The sequence below is a fragment of the Leucoraja erinacea genome, chromosome 31, assembly GCF_028641065.1.
Source record: "Leucoraja erinacea ecotype New England chromosome 31, Leri_hhj_1, whole genome shotgun sequence".
Taxonomy (NCBI): domain Eukaryota; kingdom Metazoa; phylum Chordata; class Chondrichthyes; order Rajiformes; family Rajidae; genus Leucoraja; species Leucoraja erinaceus.
In genome coordinates, this window is record NC_073407.1 from 21,030,512 (window position 1) to 21,051,878 (window position 21,367).

General features: G+C 45.0%; 1 protein-coding gene across 4 annotated transcripts in view; it reads right to left on the reverse strand.

Annotated features, from left to right (window-relative positions):
- sec16a (SEC16 homolog A, endoplasmic reticulum export factor) overlaps positions 1-21,367 on the reverse strand; it is a 49,676-nt gene that overhangs the window by 26,731 nt on the left and 1,578 nt on the right. For all 4 annotated transcript variants that reach the window (XM_055660279.1, XM_055660278.1, XM_055660280.1 and 1 more), the window contains exons 2-6: positions 7,083-10,556; positions 6,236-6,372; positions 4,083-4,180; positions 2,106-2,244; positions 273-465 (exon numbers count right to left, since the gene is read on the reverse strand). In XM_055660279.1, coding sequence (XP_055516254.1) covers positions 273-465; positions 2,106-2,244; positions 4,083-4,180; positions 6,236-6,372; positions 7,083-10,493 — 3,978 coding nt within the window. In that variant the 5' untranslated portion in view covers positions 10,494-10,556. The remainder of the gene's footprint in view (positions 1-272; positions 466-2,105; positions 2,245-4,082; positions 4,181-6,235; positions 6,373-7,082; positions 10,557-21,367) is intronic.

The window sequence follows — 21,367 nt, forward strand, 5'->3', positions numbered from 1 at the left end:
AGGCGTGTAGGTTTGTAGATTAATCAGCCTCTAAAATTTCCCCTAGCACGTAGGGAGTATATGTGAAAGTGGTATAACAGAACTACTGTGAATGGGTGATCAAGTGTTGGCATGGACTGTGTGGGCCAAAGGGCCTGCTTCTTATGCTGTATATTTCAATCAAAGATGAACAGCTGTATTTGAAGCTACAGCAATCCCACTGCGATTTGTAGTGGGCGGCCACTTCCACAGGGCAGGAGCCCCGCACTACCTGCTTGAACCATGCTACTCACCTGCTGGGACTGGGAGCTGAAGCTGCTGCGCCGACTCCTCACACTGTGGGAGCTCAGCGCACTGTGAGCAGAATGTTCGCTGTGCGTACTGCGCCGATCAAATTCGTCGGGGTATGGGTCTCGTCGACTGCTTTCATCAAAACTACTGTCATATCGAGGGTCATACTGCCAGAGCTCTTCATAGCCATTCCGCCTAGTAAACAAAATGCATTCGGATTAATGTCTTACTCAAAGGAAGATGATCTGTAAGGAAACCATTGCCATTGTCTATCACTGCACTCCAAGTTTCAGTGACTGGACAAGCACAAGTGCAATTCCTGATTTATGCCCATTTTATTGACAGGACCTGGACTAGATCATGGCTTAGACAAAGAAAAGCAGCAGAAATGAAGGTCAACAGGTGATGTCGGCACTGCTAACCACATGAACTAATTATAATTATGGGAAGGGGAAGTGAAATTGTTTAGTCATAATAACCCAGGCATTCATGAAGTGGGGCAGGCGTAATCTTAGCTCTTTCTCCAGAGAAACGCAGGTTGCCCCGAGACAGGAATGTACCCAGGCACAAGACTAAAGGGGCTGTCCCACTGCGGCAACCTAATTGTCAAGTTTAGGAGAGTTTGAAAAAGTCATGTTGAAGACCTCCTTCGACTATGTAGAAGACTAGCTTCGACCAGCTTTGGGAAAATTGGACAACGAATAGTGGAGAGTGAAGCCTACCTCCTTTGATCTCCTTCGACTATGTTGAAGACTATCTACGACTACCTTTGACTACCTTCGATTATCTACGAATAACATGCCGACCTACTACAAACTACTTTGACTAAACCTACAAGTAAAAAAAAATATCAATTTTTTTCCACGGCGACTTTTTTTCCTTGCGAGCATTTTTCAGCATGTTGAAAAATACGCCGCGACCTAACTGAGGCCTCGAGTACGCGGGGACTACTCTCGAGCATGAAGGAGAGTTACAAAGACCTCCTAGGACCTTGTGTCAACCATGCTATGAGTACGAGTCGAGGGCAAACTCTTCTAAACTCGCCAATAAGGTCGCCGCAGTGGGACAGCCCCTTAACCTGGTGCACATTGCACCCCACATTGAAATGGGGGCACGTGGATGGGGTTTTGGGAATGAAACTCCAATGTAACCCGGGATCTGCTCTTAACACAAAGTCAGTATCAATAAGAGTAAAGGCAAAAACTAAAAAAAAAAATTCTAAAGTACGACTCTCCATATACCCCAATTCCCTTATCAGAGAGGTACAATTAATTACAGGCTCCAAATTTACTCAAATCCTCGTAGCTAAATACAGGCAGTTCCCAAAGCCTATTCAGAGCTGCTGCATCTACAAGCCAGACATGTCCATTTTCTGCAGTAAGCCGACATCCCTCTGTAAGCACTTGGATAATTCTTTCATTTTATTGAATAATGATCCCAGCATTCCCCATAATTAAAGTAATGGAACATAAACTGCACTCAGTCATAAAATGAAATATTATGTTATTGCTAACCTGAACAATGCTAAATGCCAAATGGAAGTAGGGATCCCACTGCCCCTCATGTTTTGGAGTATTTTGGAAATTCCCTTAGTACCTCACATGCTATTCACAGCTGGAAAAAGCCCCACAAATTGAACCAAAATACAGAAACTTCAAAAGGAACACAAATCTGTTTTACAGATTTAGTTTAGTGATACAGCACGGAAACAGGCCTCCCGGCCCATCGAGTCCGCGCCGGCCAGCGATCACCTGTACACTCGTTCTATCCTATACACCAGCTCCACTAAATCAACTAACAATGGGAGAAGAGGAGCAGAGCAATCTCATATTCACCTGTCTCCATAGGGCTCCCGGTAGTAAGGTTCCCGTGCTTGATAAGATCCATAATACCAGTATGGACGATCATAATCTCTATAGTCTCTGTATCTGGGATCGTAGGCAGCCAGGTCATACCTCTCCCACTGAGCTGGGTCTGACAAGAAAATACTTTAATAACATAAAGTGTAAAACACAAAGGCACATCAGGCACAGTTTGAGAATTCATAATTTTGAAACACATCACCAGCTTAGTATGCCTCAAAATGCTTTACAACCATTGACTACTTTTCACTGTGTTACTGCTACTATAGAGGAAAGACGACTGTCAATTTGCCCAGCACAATCTCCCACAAATAACCAGATATTATTTTTGTTTAAATTTGATCAAGAAATAAATAATGGCCAGGAGATCGTGGGAAAGCACCAATCTTCTTGAATAGTATTCTTAGCATAAGACTATGAGGAGAGTCATTATTATAAATCAGAGTAAAAAAAACCTGAAACATCAAAAACATGCTTAGTTACCAGCAAGCAGCAAGATAAGAAGTCAGCTAGTGCTGTATAAAAACTGGCAAGCAGCACTCTAATCACCAAATTAAGGTCACTTTGGGGCATCTGTTAAAACTGTGGTATATTAGGCAATTCTACAAACAAGAGTCCTGTTTCCCTCACTGAGGCAATAAAATAACTTGCAGAAACAGATTGTGATTCGACTGGGTGACATTGAATCAGGTGGAATAATTTCACAGTAAATGGAGACAGCTAATGGGATAAACACTAGTGTGGGTCTAATGATTCAAACACCTCAGCTTTATTAGCAACATTCTACAAATGTAAAATGCCACATACAGTAGTCAACCCAGGTTAAATATTAGCAAGTTTCAGTTACAAATTCCTTTTCTGGTTTTGGGCATAATGGCATGTCAGCACTTCCTGGTACAAAGTCAGCATTTATTGCCACAACACTGAGCAGATGCTTCAGAATCAACTACACTGTGCATACACCAGACTATCAACAAAGGCACATTCCTGCCACTAAAGTAATAGGAATGAAGTTGACATATTTTCACCTTTTTCATAGAATATAAAACATTTGGATTCTTTTTTTTTCCCCCAATATTCATACGTTCTCACTGCCATCAGGAATTCAAGTAATATTCTTGGTGAGTCCAAAATGTTGGTCTGGTAACATAACCAATATACTATAATCACTAGGTACACAAAAATGCTGGAGAAACTCAGCGGGTGCAGCAACATCTATGGAGCGAAGGAAATGGGCAACGTTTCGGGCCAAAACCCTTCTTCAGACCCTATAATCACTGGTAGCTCAGGTTATCGCACAAGCTCAGTCTGAAGAGGAAGGAATATCCTCCCACCTTAGTGATGTGGTGACAACCTTATGTAACTGGTCCTATTAGGCTAACTAGACTGTTTCTACACTATGCAATCCAATACACTCTTTATTAGGCCTGAGGCACTAACAGTTAGACCTGCATAATATATTACATTGCATTTGGACCAAAGAATAGCCAATTAGCCCAACAGGACCACCTACTCCACTCTAGCCTCATACCATAATTGCGTGGACCAACATAGTCCTTTATTCCCTCCTTCCTCATTTATAGGGTACAATCAAACTATTTCTTCTGAATTCCCCTTTGAATTTCTTGACAGTACTGAGATGATACTGATGGTACTGAAGAACTGCCCTTCAAAAGGCCTTGTGGCACTTAAGCAATCTGGTCTCGTGGCTTAGGCTGACATCATATCGTTCAACCCACCAGATCTTTCTAAGGGACAGGATCCAGTTGATTATAATATTCCCAAAAGAAATACAGATCATTTTCAAAATCTAGGTTTAACCATGTCACAACATGGTACACAGCCAAAAACAACTTTCTGCAGGTTTACATTATCAGCCATCTTACTTCACTGACCTCCCCACTAACAACACAGGCTCTCCCACAAAATAGAAAAGGGGTCTTTTCTTACCTCTATACTGATATTGACCATTATAATAATCTGCATAGTAACCAGCATAAGCCTCTCGTCCACTTCTTCCACTGTAGGGGTCTTCAGTGTATCCTTGCCTGAGAAGATTAGCAAACGGATGGAAAATGTTATTGAAAGATTTTATGCACTGCCTGTCCACTGAGGATTCACATAAGGGCAGCAGAAACAACTGCTCCCGACAACAGGTTGCTGAGACATTGATTTCATTCATTGCCGCAGCATCACACAGATCAACAAATGGAGGGGTAGGCACGGGGCTAAGAGGATTGTAAAACCAATTGTCCAGAATTAAACTGGAATTTAAAAAAAGTGAAATTAAGGGTACCTAACAGAATGAGAGCAGATGCATAACATAGGTGGGGGAGGGCAGTAGCAAGAAAAAATATCCAATCAATTTGACGAAGGGACTTTGACCTGACACGTTACCCATTTCTCCTCCCTCTCTACTTGGCTACGCAGTCATGGGTGTACAGGGAGTAGAGCAAAGGAATGAGTACACAACCCTGAGGGGCACTGGCATGAAGGATCAGGATGAAGGAAATGTCTAACTGACTGAGGTCTGCCAGTCAGAAAGTCCAGTAGGCAGTTGCTGATGGATGCTCCAAGGCAAACCTACAGAAATTTGGAGATGAGTTATTCAGCCATTACAATGTTGAGGGATATCTGTAATCAATGAATCGCATAATGTCATAGGCGTTCTTATTATCCAGCTGATCGAAGGCTGAATGCAATGCCAGAGAGATGGCATTCTCCGTCGGCCTATTTTACATGCAAATTGCAAGTAGACTAGATTGCTCAGAAGACTGACACAGATGTGAACCATTACCAGTCTTCCAAAGCACTTCACTATGGTCAATGTTAGAGCGAAGGGAAGTAGTCATTGAGTCAGGTCACTTTATTTTTCTTGGGGAATGGAATGATGGTGGTTTCCTTGAAGCAGATGGAACTGAAAATTATTAAGTGATAGGTTGAAGATGATGGTGGCCGGTTGATTGGCGCATTATTTCAAAACCCACCCAGGGACTCCATCCAGGCCAGCTGCTTTCCAGACGTACATGGCAAGTCATAAATGCACACAGAACAAAGAATAGTACAGCCCAGCAACAGGCCCTTCATCCCACATGCCTGTGCAAAACACAATACCAAGAGCCTCTGACTAGTTTTGAAATTCTCCCTTGATATCATTGCAAAGATCAAGTTTGGCCAACTTACAGTGTAGGGTCTTCCTCTGGAAAGCCTGGGACCTGGCCTTTAGCAGAGAGCAATCTCCCTATTCATCCAAGGTTTCTGGTTAAAATGGACCGTCGTTGACTTTACTGATGTGCAGAGAAGGAATGCCAGGTTTGGGGAGCGCAATAATTAATGACTATTCAGTGATTTGGAAATGATCCCAACTGCCTGCTCATCCTTCTAGGTAGTGGAGACCATGGCTAGTCAAGGTAACGAAAGTAACCGGTATGGGTATCAGATAAACCTGCAGGGGTAGGAGATTGCAACCTTCACGTGGTCCACCCCGTTTCGACTAATGCAATCAACCCGACGTGCACAAACAAAAGATCAAGTCAAGAGAGTTTATTGTCAAGTGTCCCAGATAGAACAATAAAATTCTTGCTTGCTGCAGCACAAAAGAGTATTGTAAGCATAAATACAGATCAGTTAAATGTGTCTATATAGCATAGACCATATATACACACACACACACAGATAAACAGATAAAATGGAATAGGCTGTTATAGTTTATCGTTTGTTTAATGGCAAGTTTAATAGCCTGATGGTTGTGGGGAAGAAGCTGTTCCTGAACCTGGATGTACCAGATTTCAGGCTGAATAGAATAGACCAAGTTGACCTACAACTTTAGGCTGTGCACGCCAAACGCAAGAAGAAGAAGATAAACCTGCGGTGGGCTCAGTTACAATGTCCCACATTGGTCAATACATCATTTGTTTGTCAAGATTCATAATCAATGAGGCGAGGAAAGATCAGATTTTTAGGGAAGGGGCAAAACAAAGAAGCAAATTAAAACATTCTAAAACAATCCTAAAGAAATCTAATAGGTGCAACAACTGAAAAGCTGTCATTAGCTACTAAGAATAATAAACAGGCTCCCTCTTATGAAGTGACAATGAACATACCTAGAGGATGGTCTGTCAGAAGATTGACTTGTTCTGGAGCTGGGTCGACTGGTCCTTTCCCTCTCTTGATCCTTGGAACCTGCATTATTAGCATCGTACCTGGCATACTGGGCGTTGTAACGCCGGTATGGATCACCCTGAAGAACAAGCACAATTTAAAACCTGGGTTCTGGCAACCGATCAAAGCTAACAAAATAAAACAAGTTTCAATTGGTTGATTCCCGACAAAAACCTTCGACCAACATCAACAAAACATATAATGACAGCATCTCGAGTGCTCTGGCAGAACTTGCTTTGTGCAATTTACTGACCTGCTTCATCATAACATGCCCATATTTTAAGTCCCGCCGTACAGGTGCCTAAAGGCACAATGGGCAGCATGTAAATCAAGTTCCCTCTATTAGCCCCGTTCATCTCAATCTCGGTCCTCTATTCTATAGGCCTCAGAAATCAACACGGTGAGCATTTCTGACTATGCTTTGATCGATGAGTGGTCGTAGCTTCTCCAGCTCTTCTAACTGCCCAGCCTTGAAGCTGCTTCTTGAATCTCCCAAAAGCTCCCTCAATTCTCATTTGCGATGCTCCAGTTTCATGAAGCTTTTTCAACACCTCTTCATAAGTACCAGTGCCAAATTTAATATGATCCCCAGTGCGCCGCGAAGCTTGTGCTGGGTGCAGCAGAAGAGTGGATGGAGTCAGAGGATAAGAGGCTACAGGGGTGAATAAAATAAAACATAAACATGCCCCCAACCTAGCCACCACCTCCCTTGATTATGAGCAATTTATATAACTGCCGAATAAAGTGATAACGATAACGGTAAAAAAAAAAAGGCAAGCGTTCAGTTACCTGATAATATGGATGGTTGCCTCTGGAACTCACTGGTGGATAAGGCAACTGTTGACCAACTCTGGGATCCACAGGTGGGTAGGATGGGTAAGGCACTGCATATGCCTGCTGAGGATCCGTGCCGTAATCCTGATACAGGTACGGATATGGATAGCTGTAGCCCACCTGCGGCAGCCCCTGAGGATACGGCTGCTGCAGTGGCACCTCCTGATGCGAGGGCAGCTGGGAGGCTGCTGCTGCTGTTGTTACAGGAACCTGAGCCACTGATTGCTGCTGTGTGGCAGGCTGGGCAGAAACCAACTCTGGGTACCCATAGCCCACAGGTGCGCCATGACTGCTGGCCAGCACCGAGCCGGGCTGATGCTGGTCAGAGTCATGAGCCGTGGGTGGGAGGGGCGGGGGTACTGCCTGTTGCCCCGTCATTGTGGCCATCGGCTGCTGCTGCTGTTGGACATCTTTGGTGACCTGCAGATAGAAACCTGGTTTGTCATTAATGCTGAGCCCTGCCACGTACGTCTGGCAAGGAGGAAGGTGCTGTGTGGTATTATTAAGTGGCAGGGAAGCAGGTTGATTAGCATTGGCGATGGACTGATTCGGTGGAGAGCGACGCAAGGTGAAATCAAGCAGCTCACAGTTGGCAGATGACTCAGGCTGATGAAAACCTGGATTTCTTACATCGTCTTTACTGATGTCACTGCGTGGCTGAAGAGCGGAGGTCGGGGCAATTATGGTTGCGCCAGGTACTCGGTTAGAGGGGGGGCTGGCAGCAGGGGTGCTCGTGTCCCTTGTTGGTGGTCCTCCACCTGCAAACCTCAGGTCGAGGTGACCGTCTGCAGCCAGATTGAGTGGTGTCTGGGCAGGTGGCGATCCGAGCGCAGTGGCAAGGCCAGCAGCTGGCGGTGCAGGGCTCGCAAAGGAAACGCTTTGGCCATCGCCTCGATCTCGCAGAGGCTGGTCGGGGCTGGACTTTGGAGCAGAGGAACTGGTCTGCAGAGGCCGAGCGAGTAGCACAGGTGGGTTTGGCGCAGCCAGAGATGGCATCAGCAGTGTGGCGTAGCTGGAACTTGCCTGGCCTTTGAGGGCTACACCTTTAGGTGCTTGGGGAGGATTCTCCATGTTGCCCACGAGCACTGGGTAGCTCGCTTCCTTGCTGCCATCTTGCGGAGGTGGGCCAACCTCAGCACAGGGTTCCTTGGCTGCTGTGGGCACAGCTGGAGCAGCTAGCGCCAGCACAATCCCGGCAGTGAAGTTCGGCAGCTCGTTCTGTGCCCACAGGGTGGCAGCTGGGCTCTCCGCTTTTGCACGGGCGCCGTGCATTCTCAAAGGTGTTCTCTTCTCTGACATCTCTGGCATGGGTGGCAACATACTTTCAGGAGCCGCTGGGCCTGCATACAGGTTTGAGCGAGTGTGCGGGATTGTGATGTTTTCCAAGTTGTCGGGTGGTTGTTCTAGGTTGCCTGGGGAGATATCTGATGCAGCTTGCTGCTGCCCCACAGTGCTGACTGCGGCCTGGCCCAGCTCCATCACCATGCTTGCTTGATCCACTTCCACACCCTTGACTGCGAACTGCCCGTGTGACCTCACGGGCTCAAACGAGCTGTTGGCGCTGGCTTGGAAGGTGGCCATCGGCTTTGGAGATGTGGGATTGGTGGGATGCGGCAACTGGCTGTAATACATAGTCCGCCCAGCGCTCTCCACCTCCCTGCCTGGATAGGAGGGGTCCTGACCGAGCGGGGAAGTGTCTATCTGCTCAAAGAAGCAGGAGACAGCATCGGTCGGTGGCTTCCCGCTCTCCTGCTGGATGAAAGTGTTCGGCGGAAGTTGGGAGCGTCGCAGACTTGAGCCGCTGCTGTGACTGGTGCTGCTGTGGTTCGAGGAGATGCTGTCCGATCGCAGAGGGTGAGGTGTCACGTCCGGGGTCTCCTGATTCACAGGTGGTCCGCCTGCTGTTCCAATATTTTTGGTGACATGCTGTCCCTGGTTTGCCAAGCCAGGCATGGGCTGGAATCCCAGAGAGATCCTTTCAGGTTCACTGGGCAACACTTCTTGGTTCGGTGCAAATTCAGAATTCTCGTCATTTTCCAGTGTCAGCCCATCCCCGCCACGCTGAGGCATAGTGGGATCCTTGATCTCAGCAGGGCCTCCAGAACCCTGGATGTAAACACCGTACGGGGCAGGTGGTGGGGGAAGGAAGCCCTGGGCTTCAACACCAGAGGCCCGACCCACTGCCTGCTGCCCTGACTCAGGAGGGGGCAATCCACTGAAGAACAGACCTTGACTTGGCTGAAAGGCATCTCCTGTCGCAACATCAGCTCCACACTGAAAGTTTCTTGCCAGGGTTTCTTTATTCTCTGCCTCGCCCCCTTTGAAAAACATAGAAACAGTACCTGGGTCAGAGTCTTGAGGGTGGCCTGACTGTGGGGGGAGACTGTCGGGTCTGGTAGATTGTTGAGGACATGGTTCTCGTGGGAAACTGTGTGCCCAGTCCTCTGGGTGGGCCAAGCCAGCGCCTGAGAAATTTTGTTGGTGCTGGGATGGGTGGAAGGGAGGTGGCCGACCACTGTCCTTGCGCTCTCCTCCAGTAAACTGGGCAAAAGACTCTGGCGGTGGATGCTGCTGCTGGCAGAAGCTGCCAGGAGCCGGGTTTTGGTGAGCTGGAAAAGGTGGCAGCTGGGCTGGAGAGTAGTAACTGCCGAAGCCCTGAGTCTGGGGGTCACTGGGTTGAAAGTAGTTTTGGACGGAGGGAGGCCGACTGCCGTGACTCGCCACCCACTGGGAGGAGGTGCTTGGCTGGAGCTGTGGTGGGAAAGCCGGTGCGCCAGGAGGAAAAGGAAGCGGTTCTTGCCCGTGGGAGTTCCTTGCTTGGGAAGGGGCGGCGCCGTGACGTGGCCCAAACTCGCCGCCTTCTGGCCCTAGCCCCGTGTGAAAGTACGAGGGCTCGGGGGGTAGGCCCTGCCCGGCGTCAGGAGGGGACGCGGGGAAGAACTGGCCATCACCAAAGCGTGGCATCGGGGCAAGAGGCGCTGCCGGTGCACCACATGGTTCTGACCGCTCACCCGGTGCGGTGGGCTGCCCGGGAAATGACCCCTGTGGGTTGTGCAAAGTGTCTGCGGGCCACCGAGGTGGAGCGTGGCTCCCGTCTTGCTGACTCAACAAAGGTGGAGGGAGCAGCGGGCCGCCACTGTTGGCGCCGTGCGGTGCTGCCAAGTCACCAGGGTGATTGGGCCGACTCAGTCCAAAAGGGTCGGTGACCGGTGGTAGCGGGGCTCCGGAAAGCGGCGTGTTGGGCCGTCTGAAAGGGGCGTTGCGGCGGAAGACATTAGGGGTGCCCCCGCTTGGTGGGGCTCCTGCAGCATTGGCGACTCCTGGCGATGATCTCGAGGGTGGTGGCTGCATGGCCAGGCTCTGCATCAAGGCGCGCGCAGCTCAAAACGTGTTCTCCAGGGGGTAGCAGGGCCGTCAGTCGTTCAGTGCCTGTGGGGGAGAGAGACCGACAGAGAGAGAGAGTCACTTTTCAGGTTCAGAGAGACAGACCATTACGTCTCATGTGCACAGAGATTTTCAATTGAAAACTGCCACCAACTGAAGTTTGAAACTGGACATGAAGTTCAAGTCAAATATGTGAAAACTTATTCTCACAACCTCAAGACTTACGAGACAGAAAAAGTCGCAGATGCTGAACCTTGAGCAAAAACAAACTGCTGGAGGAAGAGCGGATCAAGCAGCGCGGGGAAGGGAAAGAACAGACAACGTCGTTCAGTATATCATTGACCTATGTTCTTCAGACAGAACGTTCCCAACTTGAAATGACAGTCCACCTGGTCCAAGCCAACCACCAATTCACACTAGGTCAATGTTATCCCAGTGTCTCATCCACTAGGGGCAATTTACAAAGGCCAATTAACACACATCTTTGGGATATGGGAGGAAACTGGAATACCCGGTGGAAACCCATGTGGTCTCAGGAAAATCGTGCAAACTCCACAGACTGTACCCAAGTCTCTGACGCCGAGGAGCAACGGCTCTACCAGCTGCGCCACTGAGCTTTGGTTCAGAAAGTGTGCAGTTCTGTCATTTTAATTCCAAGTTGAATGATCGAATTTACCGGATCTAAAATACTTTGCTACATTGGCCCATTCGCACATGCTGGAAAGAGTGCAGAGATTTACGAGAATGTTGCCAGGACTTGGGGGCATGAGCAATAGGGAGAGGTTTGGCAGGCTACGACTTTACACCTTGGAACGCAGAAAGCTAAAGGGTGATCTTATAGAGGTGTATAAAATCATGGGGAATAGATAGGATAAATGCAGAGTTTTATATCAAGGGTGACATTTTCACTCGGAGGTGGCGGGTATGTGGATTGAGCCATCAGAGGAGGTAGTTGAGACAAGTACTATAACACCATTTAAACACTTGGACAGGATCATGGTTAGGAAATGGTTAGTGAGATATGGGCCAAAGATGGGCAAGTGGAACACTTACATGGGGCATCATGGTTGGCATGCAGTTGAAGGGCCTGTTCTTGTGCTGTAAGACTCTCAATTATTTAAGATGTCTTTCTAAATTGATGCTTTCATTCATATCACACATAATACCATCTACCTTTGCAGAATCTGATACCAAGTCCAATATACAGTGTAATAACAATGAACTGCAGACGCTGGTTTATATCAAAGATAGACACAAACGCTGGAATAATTCTGCGGCTCAGGCACTGACCCACACGTCACCTATCCATTTTCTCCAGCGATAGAGCCCAACTGGTTACTCCAGCATTTTGTGTCGATCTTCAATTGACAATCAACAGACACAATACCTATTAAAGGTCATAAGTGATAGGAGCAGAATTAGACCATTCGGCCCATCAAGTTGACTATGCCATTCAATCATGGCTGATCTATCTCTCCTTTTTAAGCCCTTTCTCCTTCCTTCTCCCCATAACCCGACACCCGTACTAATCAAGAAGTTTAAATTGGAACGTGTATAAAAATTAACCACCACTTTTATCACACTTGCGGCCAAGAATATACTCAACATTATTGGCTACGAGCATGAAAGATGCCACAAATATGGTGGTTAGAAATTAATCCAAACTAGCATATGTCCACAGGATCAAAATGAACCTGGGACTGCAGAAACAGAAATATTTTCAGTACAGACAACTTACAGGGAGGGTTGTGTAGTGCCCACTACATTGTCCCTGCAGAGGGATACAACTTTGTACCAATGAAAATCTGTCAGCTTACCCATCCAAACCAGTGACTCATTCTTACATCAATCCACTGTTCAAAGCATCCATGGAATTAATTGTTTACAAAACTGAAATGCACATTAACTGATGGAACTTATTTGGTGTATTTTAGAACAAAGCAATACAGCACAGTACTGCAATCTCACTAGTGGAACAACACAGCCCAATTGTTCTTTGAAACCTCAGGGGCGGAATGGAAAGTGCATTTTACAAGCGATCTCATCATAATAGGGTTCACGGTGCAGCGCCCCTGGTGAACCACTAGGGGTACCGCACGATTGGCAGCCCCGCCAACAGTCTGTCTGTTTATTCATCTTCATTATTTTTAGTGTTTTTAAAAGTTTGTGTTACTGTTCTCTGGTTTGTTTAATGTGGGGCAAGGGGGAGGGGGTCGGGAGAAACTTTTTCCCCCCCAATCTCTTACCTTGCCGGAGATGCAATTGTTTTCCGGGTCGTATCTCCGGTCACTCTGCGACCTAACATCATGGAGCTCGACGCCTCGCTCGGGACTGACATTGAGCCCCACCGCGGGGCATGGACTTACCATCGGGGCCTATCCCTTGCCTGGGATCGACACTCCAACCGCAGCCTGCAGAGACTGTAGATGTCGGGAGCTCCAACAATGCAGAAGGTTCGACAAGCCCCGACCCGGGGTAGATTGCTCGGTGCGGGGAGCTGAGATTCCCCCCCCCCGATGCAGGAGCTGATTAACCCGGCGCAAAGGGGCCAACCGCCGGCTACAGGAGTAAGATCGTCCCGACAACAGAAGGCTTGAGGCCCCCGACCACGGGAGAACAAAGAAGGGAAGAGATTGAAATTTTTTCCGCCTTCCATCACAGGGAGGAATGTGGAGGAATCACTGTGGTGGATGTTTATGTTAAAATGTATTTTGTGTGTTCTCTTGCTTTTTATTTGTATGACTGACTTGGCAAATGAAATTCCTCAGTGTTGAAAACATACTTGGCTAATAAAGTATTATTGTATTGTATTGTTGTATTATTGTATTCAAAAAGAAATGTTTGAACATTAAATTCTTGAACATAAATTATGATTGAGAAATTAACATGCAAATGGATGTACCAACGTTAGAAATTGGAACAGGAGTAGGCGAATCACTCTCCCAAACCTTCCCTCACGTTCATGATCATGGCTGATCTTTTACTTCAAACACCTCACACAGTGCATTCAAGACCACAACACAACATAAATAAATGACACACCTTTCTTAGTGGCACAATGTGAATAAAATGTTCACCTTCCCACTGCTCCTTATTATAAATCTAGGCTCTTTGGTTACAACCTCACCTGCCAGTACCATCATTTTCCTCACTTATTACAAAACCCCCACAATTTTGAACAATTAACTCTCACATTGGCCTTCTTCACTAAGGTATGTTCACATGATTGAACTCCTCACTCCAATACATCCTTAAAGATTTTCATGTTTCCTTACAACAAATGCTGCCATTCGGCCACCATGCCAATCCTCAGAGAAGTCCCATTCTACACCCCTCGTTTCTGTGTAATCCATGGTGCTCAGGATTGACCACATGACATCACTTGATATGCAATGAATGATGCTCGGCTATTTACTTGTTCACTTGGGTTATATATAAATATATATATACAACTTAAAATATTCATGTGTCCTTGCAAAGTAGCAAATACTTCTTTCCCCCACTAAATGATTGCAGCATCATGAATCTGACATTCCATATATTTATATATGCTCTGTGTTTTAAAAGGATGTACCCACTGACATCTAACTGAAAAGGGCCCAGAATGGCACGCAACTAGGTGGAGCAGAAAGGGCAGTTGTGTGGAGAATAGGTTCATCTGGGCGGTGGTGATATTTATACAGCTCACTGGCCTCAACCAATTTCTTCTAATTATTTTCAGTCCATCTGAAAACATTTATATTCCTTTGAAAACAACCTAACCCCTCTTCTTTCCATGCCCAAAACAGTGAGAGATGATTTTTCTCACTCTTAATAGATTTCTCTCGCATTTATGGCAGTGCTGGAATCAACAAGCTAAAAGGTTTCTTCATGTTCAATACAATCTTAAAACTTCAATTGAGTCTCTTAAAAGTAATCTCCTTTCCAAGGAAAGCAGCAACAGGTACGCTTTTTCCTCAGTTTTTTTAATTGGAGCTCAGCAATTATTCTCATATATCTTTGATGCATCCTCTCCAGGGTCAGTATTTTCACATGCAATGAGACCAGTCCATGCGTTTTGAGCTTGGATATCTTTGGAAATAAATGCCAGCACATATGTTATTCCATTTTGTTAATAAGCACGTTGGTTCCAATTTGCCTCAGCAGCCAAGCCAGGCTACCCAGCCTGGCCACTACTGTTGGACTGAATGAATAGGCAACAACAGGATTAAGTTCAAGGGCAACAACCAATGCAGCTGACATGCAGAGTAAAAAAAAAAAAAGGTAAATTAATAATCATATTTTCACATAAGAATACATGGCAGTACTTCAAGCAAAGGACTACATGGCAATGAATCTCACCACGAAATGGGAGCACAGGAGAAAGATGACAGTGAGGAGCGGGCACTTGAGAGAAAGAAGATGGCACGCGTTAGGGCATGAGAGAAAGGACGGTGAGGGAGGGGGATGGGAAAGAGAGAGAGAGGATGGCGAGGGGGGTGCAAGAAGAAAGGATCGCGGGGAGAAAAGAGACAGTGCGAGAGAAATAGGATGGCGAGGACGGACGGGGAGCAAGAGCGAAAGAGGACGACGAGGGGAACAAGCGAAAGAAAGGATAGCAAGGTGGGGAAGATAAAGGAAGGCAAGGAAGAAGGAGGGCACAAGAGACAGATGATGGTGAGGTGCAAGAGCAAGGATGATGGGGAAAGGATGGCAAGGGGGGGTTCAAGAGAAAGATGAAGGGGTAGATGTGTGGACAAGAGGAGAAAAAGGGGAATGAGAATGAGGGGGGTGGAGAAAGAAAACAGGATTGAGGGGGGCCGTGAGAAACAAAAAAGCAATCATATGCTGTAGCCTGGCTCTCACACAGGTCCACAACTAAAACAAAGCATCTCGCAGTCCAGAAACAATCTACCAACTGTTCAAATAATCAAACGCAGTCACTGAGCTGCACCCATCCTGACCGATTTATTACATACTGCTGGCTTGCCCGGATATCCTGCATTGTAAACACAGCCAGGACTGCAGCCAACCATAGATGGAGTGTGTGAAAAGAAAACAAACTAAGATGATACAATCCAGATTGATATGTTGCACCATTATGACGAATCAAATTACACTATATGCAACCAGGTACTTCCCACTAAATAAAGCAAGTTACTGGGTTAAAAATTATTTTGCCATACATGAATAATTTAAGAATTTTAATACTTGATGTGACAAATGTCATCTACACAACAAGACGCAAATGTGCTACTGTAGGCGCCAAAATTCTTCATCAGTACATCTTTCTCACTAAGTCTAGATATGTTGTATCTTACAATAATTGTTCTGGTTAGCAAAATTCTAGTTTTTGCACTGGATTTCAAAAAAATAAAATATCTATATTCATCTAATTCCTAGTTATATGTTAGAAGACAGATATTGTCCCAACTTTATCCTGTATCTGTACAGCTCAATTGTAATAAGACACAAAATGCTGGAGTAACTCAGCGGGACAGGCAGCATCTCTGGAAGGAATGGGTGACGTTTCAGGTCGAGACTCTTCTTCAGACTGATTTCACATCTGAAGGGTCTCGAAATGAATCGTTACCCATTCCTTCTCTCTCGAGATCATGCCTGTCCCGCTGAGGTACTCTAGCATTTTGTCTATCTTCGTTTTAAACCAGCATCTGCAGTTCTTTCCTACACAGCTTGATTGGCTTTTCTCTGATTGGATAGCATGCACCAAAAAAGCTTTCCACTGTACCTCAATATATGTGGAAATACTTCAGAGATAACAGGCCCTTCGGCCCACGCCGACCAACGATCACCCAGTACAATAGTACTACCCTAAACACTAGGATGTAAATTTGCAATTTACAGAGGCCAATTAACGTACGTCTTTGGAATGTTGGAGGAAACTGGAGCACCTGGAGAAAACCCAAATGGTCACAGGGAGAACGTACAAACTCGGTACAAAGAGCACCTGTAGTCAGGATCAAACCCGGGTCTCCGGCGCTGTAAGGCAGCAACTCTGCCGCGGTGTCGCCCAATAATAAACTAAACTGTTACAAACAAAGAATCGCAGATGCTGGTTAATACACAACAGGACACAAATTGCTGGAGTAATTCAGCAGGTCAGGCTGCATCTCTGGAGAACATGGATAGAGTACGCTTCGGGTTGAGACCCTTCTTCAGGCATATCAGTTTGAAGAGGGGTCTTGATCCAAAAAGTCATCACTCCAGATGCTGCCTGACCCACTGAGTTACTCCAGCAGTTTTGTGTTCCAAACTTTGACATCTGCCGCTCTAAACTTCTTGTTTATAAGAGCGAGTAATATAGCAGAACAAGCATAAACAAAACAAGAACCAAGTTAACGACACGGAATCACAATGAAAAATTAACACTGGTGACTAATGGGCAACTTAAAATAAAAGGAGGAAAGCATAGAGGAAAACATGCTACACAGCTAGTCAGAGCTGTAATTTAATTGCTTTACTCTTCTGTTGAATGCATAGAAAGCCTAAATACCGAAGCAATGTCCTAACCATGATAAAACAGAAAATGCTGGAAACACCCAGTGTGTCAAAAAGCACCTGCGGAAATAAACGGTTAATGTTTCAAATCTCTCAACCATGAGCAGCATCACAGCAGAATCCAATCCCATCTTCAACACAACCTCTACAGTGTGGCATATTCTGATCTCAGTCATTAGTTATTTATTACTAGTTTGGCCAATTTACTTACAAACCCATTCACTCAATGAGACCAATTTAAGAGTCTCTGTTGCTGAAAACCAAATTAAAAATTCAGAAGCTAATAAAAAACAAATGGCACTCAGCGCCCATAGACAGAGAACTAGAGATAAAATTACAGGTTGAAGGACTGGGAAAAAGCATAGAGCTGATAACTTGTTTTTAACGGGGGGGGGGGGGAATAAAAGAGGATATTCTCTTGGCTCCATTAATCTTTGAAAGGGCAGGGGTTGGATTGGTGAGGCATAATGATGCTGATATCATGTGGTTAACAGATTAATGAAGGGTTAGATAAAATAAACACACTAAAGGCAAGTCAAAGTTATGGAAAATTTCTAGATCAGAAAGTATCAATCAGTGCATAGAGAAATTGAGTTCATAATGTAAATAGATGGATAGCCTTTACATAACTGGTGGTCCTGATATGAACAAGGAAAGCGAGTTACATGAAATTGTTAAATTCAATATTAAGTCTTAAAGACTGCAACATGTCCAGGCAGAACAAGAGGTGCTGATCCTCAACCTTTCATTGGAACAGTGCAGGAGGCCACAGACAGATAGGTCAAAGTGGGAGCAGGATAGAGAATTAAAATGACAGCCAACTAAAAGCAGAGGGTTACAACAGTGGACCGGACAAAGGTGTTCTGCAAAGCAATCACCCAGCATGCATTTTATTTCTTGAATATAGAGGCAACCACATTCTTATCAGTGAGTGCAAAACACAAAATTGGAAATGCAAGCTTCCCTACTGTCATCTTAAGTACAAAGTTCCTCTAGGGAGCACATTTACCAACAGAGCAGCTTAAAACATGAACATTTTCAAAGCTGTGCAGCATTTTGGCTTTATAGAAAACTCATTACAGCCTCTTGTCAAATCCTGCCTATCCTGTGCAGAAACAAAAAGCAAGATGCATTTAGAACTAAAAGGCATTTCCCATTTGGATTCAAGTGAATGCAAAACACTAAATTGGAAATTTAGTACAAATTTCCTCTTGGTGGCAAATTTAGAATTAGATTTTAGGAAAGATGCATTTGGATCCGATAGGCAATTCCCAATTTGATTTCATTTAAGCCTTTGCTGAATCCACACACAAAAATTCCCTTGGTGAGCTATTTATAGAATCATAGCTTTCTCTTCATTTGACAGTGTAATCATTCCGCACGGGAGACCATTTAGCCTCACATGATTCCAGCAGTTATCCTGGAAATATTCAGTTGCTCCTACTCCCAATCTTTGCAAGTATTTGTACAAAATTCCCTTCTGCACGTCAATTTTTAATATGCTCCCATTATTTCATGCAGTGAGCCGAAGATGACAACACAATGAAAATACCATCTACCCTCTAATCCTTTTGCAACTTATCCAAAACCTCCTGCTGACAGCACCTATTTCTCCTTTTCACTATCAAAATGCCCGGATACCTAAAACCACTTACTATGGAGCCATTCCAATAAATCTCCTTTGCAACCTAAGCAGGCCTTGATGTGCTTCCCAAAAGAACCAGAATTAGATCTTTCTAATTAGATTCCGGCTCCCAGGATGTACCACTCCATGGAGCCAAACGAAAAAAGACCCGTCGGGCCGCAGCCTGCAGGGGGAAGATCAGAAGCTGCCAAGCTAGGCGCCAAAGGCCAGAGAGTCGAGGAGGAGAGAGCCGCTGGAAATGACAGACAGGAGGAGTGGGCTGGTGGGACTGGGGTATTCGAGCCTCTAGCGATAGATATGGTCGGACGAGGAGAGGCACGTCGGTTTGTGGGCTGAGCCAGTCGAGGGCGACGGAGGAGGCACTGCGACAGCCTGAGGGTTATCTGGCTCGAGAGCCGCTTCAGTACATCGTGCACGTGGACCAGGCTTCGGGCTTTTTGTAAACGGCGCTAAAATATCGAGACTCGTGCATCCGTGATCTAAGCAAAAAGCATTTTACTGTGCAGTGCACATGTGACAATAAAGCACCATTGAACTATTGTCTAGTTATGCCATCAGCCAGCTTTGCCTCACTTTCTTCACTAGCACCGAGCCATACAGACTAAGCTCCATGCTCATGCCAATACCATGAATAAGCGTCTGTACAGAAGTAGTCTTTGACAATATTGGAAGATGATCCCAAAGGCAAGAGAATGCAGTAAGGTAGGCAAAGGAAATAAAGGACAAAACTGGCTTATGATATCCTTCTGTACTTGCATTTACATATTGAATGGTGTAATTCTAAAAAGCATTGAGGAGTCCAAGTATCCTCAAGATAATGAAGGTAGTGTACATAATACTGATCTGCATTAGCTAGGGCACAGAATACAACGTTATGGTACAAGTTGATAAAACATTGATTAGACCACGACTGCAATACTCTGAGCAGTTCTGGTTATTGCACAAAGAAAGGATGTGACTGCAGAGAAGATTCATCAAGATGCTGCCTGTGATGGAATGTTTCATAATGAGAGATTGGACAGGCTGCTGTGTTTTCCATGGAGCAGGTGAGGATGAGGAGGGACTGGATTGAGGTATATAAAATTATGAGTGGCATAGACAAGGGAGATAATAAGAAACATTTCCTCATAGCAATGGTGTTAAAAACACTTAGATGTAGGTAGGTTTACAATGAGGGTATCTGCGTGGATTTTGTGTCTCTCCTAATTGTATATGCCTCATTACATACTTTGTATTTAAATGGTATATAGATGAGCACTTGAATTGTGAAGGCATCAAAGGCCCATGGACCAAGTGCTGGCAAATGAGATTAGCATAGATCAGTAATTGATGATCGGCACAGACATGGTGGCACAAGTGGCCTTTTGCTATGCTGTATGACTCTAAAATGTAGTTTACTTTAAGTGAAATGATTTGCTATCCACAATATTAATCACACTTCAAAAAGTGAAAAAGTACTTCATATCTAAAACACCGTGCAATTCCCAGAAGTTATTAAAAATCTGTATGAATACACATTTCCTTCCCTTGCATTAATTTGCTCCTGTTGCAAACTGAGCAGTCAGAAGAACGGTCACCTTGGTGGTCAGAGTACTCAAATTGCAAGACTGAAGTGAAGTGATAAAATGTCATTAGGGTACACCCAGCTTGGTCTTGGGTGATTTGGGGATGGTTTAGGAGATTGGGACACAAGTACACCTCAAAAGGCCTTTTCAGATCAACTACAGGATGGATAATAAACTGGGTTTGCCAGCAATACATATATCCTAAGAATATATTAAACCAAAGTCCTAGATTAAAAGAGATTAAGTAGAAATTGACAAAAGGACAAACTAAATCACGTTTTTAAAACCAAGCAAATGTTTTTTAAATGAGATGCGTGTACCGCCTTGTGCAATACTGAGCGAGTCAGGCAAGGACGATCCAGTCAGTGCTGAGCTGGCAGTTCTCAAGTTAAGGGTGTTACAGGTGACATCAGTGTGAAAAATATATTAATGGAAGAAAAAAAAAAATCAGACAATTTTGCTACTCACAACATATGCACAGGGGGCAGACTGATAATCAACATCAACACAGGATTAAAGGGTCTGATAGCTCTCTCCTGCTTCTGCTTGTATTCTTATATCCTGCTCCAGCTGAAACCCACTCCCAGAGTAACCAGTTCACAACTGGGCTGCTAGTATCAATTTCAATCCAGTACAAGCCAAAGCATTCTGTAAAATATACTAAAAAAAAAAATCACAGAAACACCAAGACGTTGTACTCCTCTAATTCCATCCGACTGATCAAAATGTCACCTTAAAGATCATCCCTTTCCCCTGCTTCAAGTACACGTTTGTTCCTGCATCAGAAACAATCGTTGGCCAGCGTTTCAAGCCCATTGAAAGGTCAAAGTTAATTATATATTAACTCTTTTCACTTTTCCAAAGTTCCACGTCACAATTAAACATCTATCAATGCCAGTTAAAGACTGACACCTTCCTCACAATAACACAAGTTAAAAAAGTTAAAATCCCTTTTATCTGTAAGAAACTTAATGAGCAATGAAGTCAGCTGGGGAAAAAAAGAGAATACGTGGCACTGAAACAAAAAATAATAAATAATAAAGGATGTTGTGTGTGATGAATATTCACAAGGACAAAGATAACTTCCTAGTCCTTCAAATGGCACCATAAAATATTTTACATTACTCTGAGTGCAATCCAGGCTTCAG